Source organism: Antennarius striatus, chromosome 15 (genome assembly GCF_040054535.1).
Source record: "Antennarius striatus isolate MH-2024 chromosome 15, ASM4005453v1, whole genome shotgun sequence".
NCBI lineage: Eukaryota > Metazoa > Chordata > Actinopteri > Lophiiformes > Antennariidae > Antennarius > Antennarius striatus.
In genome coordinates, this window is record NC_090790.1 from 19,500,686 (window position 1) to 19,509,381 (window position 8,696).

General features: G+C 44.8%; 1 protein-coding gene across 3 annotated transcripts in view; it reads left to right on the forward strand.

Annotated features, from left to right (window-relative positions):
- The window catches only part of eng (endoglin), a 29,879-nt gene extending 22,601 nt beyond the window's left edge, over positions 1–7,278 (forward strand). For 2 of the 3 annotated variants that reach the window (XM_068334007.1, XM_068334008.1), the window contains exons 11-14: positions 29–95; positions 3,643–3,753; positions 3,835–3,882; positions 3,971–7,278. In XM_068334007.1, coding sequence (XP_068190108.1) covers positions 29–95; positions 3,643–3,753; positions 3,835–3,882; positions 3,971–4,092 — 348 coding nt within the window. In that variant the 3' untranslated portion in view covers positions 4,093–7,278. The remainder of the gene's footprint in view (positions 1–28; positions 96–3,642; positions 3,754–3,834; positions 3,883–3,970) is intronic. The other variant, XR_011038143.1, reaches the window with a different exon arrangement.
- The last annotated feature ends 1,418 nt before the right edge of the window (positions 7,279–8,696 follow it).

Sequence of the window (8,696 nt, forward strand, 5' to 3'; positions counted from 1 at the left end):
TTGAGTGTGTTTCTCATCATCCCGCTAGAAATGTGGAGATGGGGGGACAGTGAACAGGAACCTGGAAGTAACCCAGCCGTGTCTGCAGCCACCCAGTGAGTTCAGTTTAAACTCCAAATGCAAACCAGTTGAACTTTTAACCCTGGCAACATCTACAGCCGTCAGTTCCGTTTTTCAATTGGGAGGGCTGGGGGGCAGTCTGGCAGAGCTACGGAACAGAGAAAGTTTGCCTATGTCAGAGCTTTCCCGCAAGCAAACACAACGTCGCTCTGAGAAAAGCGTCTTGCGATCAGTCGAGAGCAGAAAGCAAAACCGATAAATGTCCGGATTAACAGAGAAAGTCCACCAACGGAGATCAATTGGTACAAAGCGCTGGCAGTGAATGAGTTAAAACCCTGTGATTCTTCTGTGGTGGGTTTGTTTCTACGCAGACGATGTCATTCTGTTCCGATCTGTTAGACGAACTCGCCTACTTAGAAGCAGTTAAACAGAGAGATTTACGACAGGAATAAATGTGTGATATATTTCAGGTTTCTTGACTTTATGATGAATTCCTATTAATTTTCTCTTCATTGTCGAAAAAACACACAAAATGATTGCTGAAAGGTCCAATCTCTAAGATGACCCCCGCTCATTCAGCTGAGCAGAAATCGTTCTTGACGGTGTCGTTTCATGTGCGTTACCTTGAATATAACGGTTCTGTATTTAATTATCCAACACCTCGCTGAACTTTGGGAGGCTTTCACATTGCAGCACATTTTTATTTTCTTCTTTGCCCTCAGGACATAATTGCTAGTCTGGTACTCAGCCAGTGATTTGCTGCTCGCTGCTATAATTTTCATTCCTATTGTTGTTTTCCAGTGCATAACAAGTTGTGCACCGGCGGTCGTCATAGGAGTGAACTCAGGATATGAAGTGAAGCCAGTAAGGGTTTGTGGGGCAGCGCCTCGTCCTTTAGGAAGGTCTGCAGGCTGACCTTGTGGCCACAATCAGAAATAATGGCCCTCAGGGGAGGGGGGCTGAGTCCTTTGTGTTTCCAAGAGGGTCTGACTGTATGCTGTCCAAACGCAGCCGCAGGACCCGCTTCTATTGTAAGACCGTCAAACACAATCGAGGAAAGATGTCTTTCTTCAAAGACCGAATCGTCTCCAGTGAGACGATTCATCTGCGAGGGGAAAAAAAATAATGATTCAATTTGTGACTGAAAAGACAGGAGGAAGCGCTTGTTGATTAAACGGGGATCACCTGCAGCTCGTCAGACTTCTTTAGAGGAGCTGATAACAGGCTTGTTTATTCAGGAAGCTTCCGCTATCCTCGAATGCCTTTTAAAAGGAGAAGACAAAGGTCGGTATGCCGGCGCTGCCTCATGCCAGAGGAGCGCGGAAGCCGACTGGACTACTCATCCCCACTTCCTGTCTCCTGTTTGTCCTCCTCTCTGCTGTTCTTTTTTGGATTCCTGTAATCTCTCTGGACATGGAGACTTGACAGGAACAGGGCTTCACGTAGACTCATAGGGTTGCCCGTCAGACAGGCGGACGTTACAACAACCGAACCGGCAGACCCCAGTCTAGCCTCGGACCTAACCGGCTAGGCTAAGTGCTCAAATCCTGTTTGGTAGTTTTCATCCAGGGGCCTCAGGGGTAGAGGTGGGGAGGGTCCTGCTGTTCATATCTTCCTCCCCACCTGCCCTGGAGCTTCTACTTCCTGCTCCTGTTTACTCAGCTTTGCTGTCAAAGCCTCACTTGTACAAACGAACACATGTGATTACAGGGAAAGCCTCAGAAAAAGCCCGTTTGAGTCGCTGTGATGTTTTTCACCCGGTCAGGGGTAAGGAATTTTTTCCTTGTTGAAAGACCAACAAACAGAGAATGCTGCCTGGGATGCAGTCACCCCAACGGCCACAAGATGTCACTGCGTCAGTGCTCTGGGTCGAAGCTGTTTCTGTGCAAAGTGTTCAGTCTAGGCTCATTTTTAATGCGTCTTCACGGAGGTACATCAGAAGCAGGCTTTGTGCCGACTGGTGATTGGTTATTGATCTGATTTCATCCATCTGGAGGCTACTGAAGGAGAGATGAGTGAATGAATCCGATGCTCCATCATTCAGAACGGATAGATCCAGCTGTAACACGAGGATAGATCTAGAAGCAGGTGAGAGGGTGAGGGTCTCCACAGGTAGCAGGAGGAGGTGAGGGATAGTCTCAGGCTCACGTCGGTTCATATTAAAGATTCAACATGATTACAACTTCCTCAACTGCTCTCAACCTAAGAAAAATAAAGAACATAAATCCTTGTTTTGTGGAACCACCAGCGTACATCCATCCCCTCGTTCGGGAGTTAGCTTGTGCAGTCAGATATTGGAAGGGTTTAAGCAGACGCCCCTGTGAAGTTGGAAATGTCATTGATTTATTGTGCAGCCTTCTTGAAATGGCGCCTGTCTCAAGGTAATCCCTTCCTGACTCTGCCAGACCACAATCAGTGGAGCAAAGCTTTGGGATGGCCTTGCGAGGCGAGTCCAGTATATCTGTGCCACAGGCCTGGATGTCAAAGGCTTGACTGAGCTTTACTGCTCGCCGGCACTCTTTCTCTTCCAGAGCTGGACTGAGGCAAAATGATTTTTTATTGCCGCTGGCTCAGGGTTTTATGTTTTCTATTAAGTTTGTTAGCATTAACACAAGTTGTGCAGAGCCAGCCAGAACACAATGTGCCGAAGAAGATCACCGACACCAAACACGACTGCAAATTAAAACTTGCATGATTAATTAGAGCGCAGGAAATAATCGAGTGCACAGATTTCAAATTTCAGTTTGGCTGAGGTTGAACCCGACTAAAGTAATTATTCTGATTCTTTGTCAGTGAAGAAGAGTATTAAAATATTTACTGTATTTTATAGTCCAAAGTGGAATCACATCATCATCATCATCAGTCTAACTTTATCTAGTCAAATAGTCATGTAATGGCTTCTTAACTGTTAAAAGACAGACTGAGAGATAGATAGACTCATAGGTAGGGAGACAGACTCATAGACTCATAGATAGACTCATGGATAGATACACTCGTAGATAGGTAGACTCATAGATGGATAGACTCGTAGATGAATAGGTAGACTAATAGATAGACTCTTAGATAGACTCATAGATAGACTCAAAGATAGAAAGACATATAGATAGACTGATAGACTGATGGATAGATAGACTCATAGATAGACTCATAGATAGATAGATACATACATACGTACAGTACATACATAATTCATCCTGGGAGGAACTTGCGTAAAAGCAGGATTTTCTTAAAGAATCCCGAGCGTGTCAGGAATCTGTTAGAACTGCTTTAACCTTCGCTGCTGGATCCACATCTCGACATCAGCCAATCAGAGCATAGCTGAAATGTTAGCCGTTATCCCAGTGGAACACGTCTGTGAAAACTGTAATCCACCATAATATCTCACCTCTACTGCACTGACAGCTTGCAGCCCGTCGCTGAGACGACCACCTACCGAGTATCAGGAACATTTCACATCTCCGCAAATGTGTTTTTCATCCTGTGTGTGTTGGAATACCAAGCAGTCCCCAACTTGTGTTTGTTTCACTTGTTGTTGTTTGCATGACGCTTGCTGACATTGTTTTCTTTTGTCATATGTTCCAGCCCCTCCCTGCTTTGATTTCGGCCTCCCCGGCGTTCTGGGCATTGCTTTCGGAGGCTTCCTGATTGGAGTAGTACTTATTGGAGCACTGTGGTTTATCAAAATTAAAACGGGTAAATGTTTGACCAGCGATGCAGAGTTTCTGGTTGAGTCTAGGGATCTAAAGTCTAACTGGATCGCTCTGCTTGGTTCAGGCTACCCAACTGGACTGGACATTAGCTCGACGGCGGCGAGTCTTCCTGGTAAAGTATTTTCTTTCCTTTTATCGTTTCTGGTCGCTTCTTCCCTCTATCTTACCATCTCCTCTCTCTGTCGCTTGTTTTTCTTCAGGATGTCCCTGCTCGGGATCAAAACGACAACCCGTTTCCACCAACCCGTCCCCTTCTGAGAACAGCAGCGCCAACGCTAGCATTGGAAGCACCCAGAGCACGCCGACCAGCAGCATGGCATGAGGTCACGGTCTCGTCCACCCCCAACCAGCCAATCCCACTTCAAAGTCATGTATACGGGTTTTCAGCTTTTTTTTTAAAAAAGAAAAAGAAAAAGAAAAGATGCTTAAAAAGCCCCCTCCTACCCCCAAAAAATTGTCATTGAAAAGCACAACTCACATCCTGGACACACCACGATGTGATCTGGGGAGGGCAGCGGGTGACTGATAACCCCAAGTCTGATCGGTGGCTTGTGCCGTTCACCTCTGCAGTCTCTCTGTAATGTCAGGCTCCCAGACAGGAAGTTAAAGAGGGCAAAAGAAAAAAAAATTGGCTCCCAGCAACAGGAAAAACAAACCACATCCCCAAAGAGCTAACAGGAAATTCACCACATTCCAGTCAGTGAACTGTGCTGGTGTGACGGCAGCACAATCAGACTTAGATAGGAGACAAACCGGTGGAACCGAAGCTGCTTTAAATCAGCAGAAAGTTATCAGCAGGGACTCCTAACGACCGGGATCCCAACGCGGTTAATGAAAGGCTCACCTTAAGGGATTTTTGTCTCCGTTGGAGTTCGAGGTCCATGATTAACGGCTACCTCCTGTTATCACCAAAGTCTGCAGCTCAACTCTAAACTTAACCCACATTTCTCTGGTGAATTCATCTTTTTTCCCCCTGACTTTAGTTTTATTTTTGTGATTCTGTGTTTCTCACAGTCTCAAACGGAAAACTGTCCGTTGACTCTTTCATGCTCGCATCAGAGTCACAAAAATATACATGATTCAAAGTCAAAGGTCAAAGTCGGCTTTATTGTCAAATGTGCCATATATGCACGACATACAGCAGAGATGAAATTGCAGTCCTCTCAGACCCACGGCCAACAGGCTGTACAACAAGGGCAGTACAACAAGGGCAGTACAACAAGGGCAGTACAACAAGGGCAGTACAACAAGGGCAGTACAACATAGGCAGTACAACATAGGCAGTACAACAGGCAGTACAACAAGGGCAGTACAACACAGGCAGTACAACAAGGGCAGTACAACTCAGGCAGTACAACATAGGCAGTACAACACAAAGTATAAGTATATCCCCCAATTCTGAAATATTTCTGGCCCAACGATTTCCGATACATTCCGCCCCGTTAATAAAAAACGCTCTGACATTGGTGGGATCTCAGAAATGTGACGCACAGAGAATAATGGGCCCCTGATGAGGCGTTAGCGTCCCATTAGCTTCCAGACTCAAAAATGTGGGCCCTGCTCTTAACAGCGACGCCAACAGGGTGGAGTTTCCCCAAAATAGTCCATCCGGAGGCGGAATTCCAGCACTTTTCCTTTTTCATCGCACAATATCTGATAGGAGTCTGTAGTCTGATCCACTGTATGGATCATGTCTGATAACTTATAACTGTCATCCTCATCATCATCATCATCATCCTGTCGACCTCCATGCAGCTATTTCTGGTGAGCTCCATTTAGCTTTCGGCTCACATTCAGTGTCAGACACTGATGACATCATCATGGATAGGATTGATCCCCGATGCAGAGAATTGACCAACGTAATTTCTCCAACTGTTGTTGGAGGAAGTAAATCTGGTCAGATTAAAGACAGATTTAAGGTGGAACTCCTCCGCTGCAGGTCGATCCGTATCCAGCCCGGTCTCGTCCCGTTTAATCCCTGATTGCTTTCTTGTGTATTCTCTGGTAAAACCTGAAATCGGTTATGCTTGAACTTCATAATGGCCTCTTTACGAATTCAAACCTGTCACAAGCCCCCCCCCCACCAAAAAAAAAAAAGAAAAAAACTTTTAGGCTGCATCAGCCGCTGCTACGCTAACGCTAGCCAGACGCTGCACAGATGTGTGACGGGTTCTTCCAGGCGGGACTACATCTGTAAGGCGACGGTTGATCCGTAAATTCAGTGTACAAATGTAAATGTGTTTTGTATTGTTATTACCTCTTCTCCATCATGTGATGTAAGTCATCAATACGTAACCGCGGCGCTCCCTGTAGCTTCGGCACGCGATCAGAACTGTGACGCGACACCTGGACGCGCTCCGATTTCCCTCTATCCACGCGCCGACTGTATCCGCACGTCGTCCGATTTGAACCGGCTGACCTTTTGACCTCACTTTGTAGCTTCTCACTCTGCGCATGCATGCGTTCTTCTCTGTGCATTCTGATTGGTGTTTGTAGAGTCAGAGGGTGGAGGGCCAGTACAAATTGCCTTTTGAGTATTTGTGCAATATGATGAGGAATATTTGTATTTAATGTCTATATGTAGTTGTTTTTTTTTATTTTTACAATGTCGTTTTTGTAAGTGTTGTATTATGTCCCCACTTTCCTTTCCTAATCGACGCACTCATGCGATGCATTTTTGTATAATAAGGCGTTTTTAATTTTGCTTCATTCGTCGCGTGACATCACATGTCAAAAAGGGGAGCGTTTGATTTGTTGCTTTCACCCGGTTGACATTTACTCAGAGATCCGTCCTGTTGGTCAAAAAAAACAAAACAAAACCCCATCGTTACTCCTGCTCCTTCTGATAACCTGACACCCCCCCCCCACACACACACACCCACCAAACAAACGACGCCTCCCGGTTAAATACTCACCGCTGACAAATTTGTCAATTGCAGGAAACATTAAAAGAGATAATGCAGCCGTTAGTGAGAATGTTTTTATATTTTATATATATATATATATAACTAAATCCTTTCTGAAGGCGGTGACATTAGACGTGAGTGTTTTCTTCCAAATGTCAGGTGTTCTGTTCAGAGCAGCCGGTGAGAAGCAGAATCTGTCTGAGCCCCGGCAGCAAAATCAGACAGGCTGTCAGTTAATTCGCTTGTTAACACCTCACACCCCTTCTTTACCGCCGACACCGGCTTTCCTGTCCACGCTAAGCAAACACGTGTGTGTGTGTGTGTGTGTGCATACACAGAGTACATACTGTGTGTGTGTGCACGCCTCCAAGCTCATAGTTGGAGCACATTCTTCCTTCGGTCTACTAAAAATGTCCAAATTCAGAATCTTTACCCTCCTATAAAAATAATCTAAAGCTATCCAGAATGTCTGTTCCATAACCTGTGCTGAGTCAGCAGCTTATCATCATTTGGGTCTATTTGTGGACCCTGTGCTCAAACGATATGTAAGTTTTGTTGTATGTTTTGTTAGAAATGACCTTAATAAAATTAATATGACAGGTGTGGCGTCTCTGCTTTGTCTTTATTAAATACTCAGTGTTCAAAATGAACTGACAGAAGAACAGGATGGTTTAGATCACATGCGTCAAACTCAAGGCCCCGGGGGCCAAATGTGGCCCTCAGCATCATTTTATGTGGCCCGCAAAAGCATAAAAGGTCAGAGTGTCTGAAAGAATTGTGTTTTGACCAGAAATATTTCCCACAATGCAGTAGTTCAGCCCATTTTAACTCTGGCAAAAACATCTTGAACAAAGTTAACGTCCTAACTTGTGTCTGATGTTGTTTTTCTTTATTGATTGATAGTTTGATCCTTGATTGATGGACTTCTGTGGGTTTAATAACCTGACAAATTAAAAAGGATTTATGTTAGAACAGAGAAACAAACAAACATGTTTTTTTCTGTCTAACTAATATTTGTAACTAGAATAAGTAATAAATTTAGAGTTATTTAACATTAAGGAGTAGTTACATTTAGTTACATTACATTTAGTTACTTTTAGTTACATTTATTAGTTACATCTGGGCTGATGTGGCCCTCAGTGAAGATGCGTTTGACAGCCTTGGTTAAGAACAAAAGTAATAACATCCATGGGTGACATGAAGTGCGTTGCGTTCAGGTACACGTGGTGATTGGATTGACAGTCTGCGCGGAAGTAAGGCGGTAAAAAGAGGACGCTGTGTTTAAATTATTAGCTGGAAATGAGTGAACCGTCACTATTTTTTCCTGGACAGGTAACAAATGTATGAATGCAGTAAACTCTTCATGTCCTCTAATTATTTTCTCATCTGATTCAGCTCATCTTCTGACTGACCTGAATCACAATGAGCCTAAAAAAGAAGCCCTGTGGTGCTATAATGATGTTATGAGTCACATATAACCTTTATTGTTTGGCCCAGTGATGGAAATAATAGTGTTTTCATCCATCTGTGGCCTTTTTCCTGAGGTTTCGAGTCTTAAACTCAATCATGTTTTCAGGGCTGGAGCCAAAGCACACAGCACATGTTTATGGAGCGACGCGACCGAGGACCCACTCGACCTCAGACGGGGTACACTGTGTGTCGTTCGCGGCTTTGTGTGTCCTTCCTTTGCTCTTTCAGGTTGTTAACATTTCAAGACGAATCTGCCCTAATGTGTTTTCTTATTTAGAATAACGACCCCCCCCCCTCCCCCAAGGGGTCAAACCGGTACCCGCCGCTGCTGCTGCGTTCTGGAAAGATGGAGGCGTGAGGACGTTCCTGTTGTGCGTGTTGTCGTACAGTGTGTGTTTAATATGTGAGTGATGTAAGAGACAGACATCAGGAGTGCGCGGCGATAAAGGCATTTCTTCTGGTTTTGCACTTTGAATGTTAAAGATGTGCGTCTGGAGGGAAGAGGGAGGGAAGCGCCGCATCGCTGTTGCTAAGGAATCGCTTCCCAATC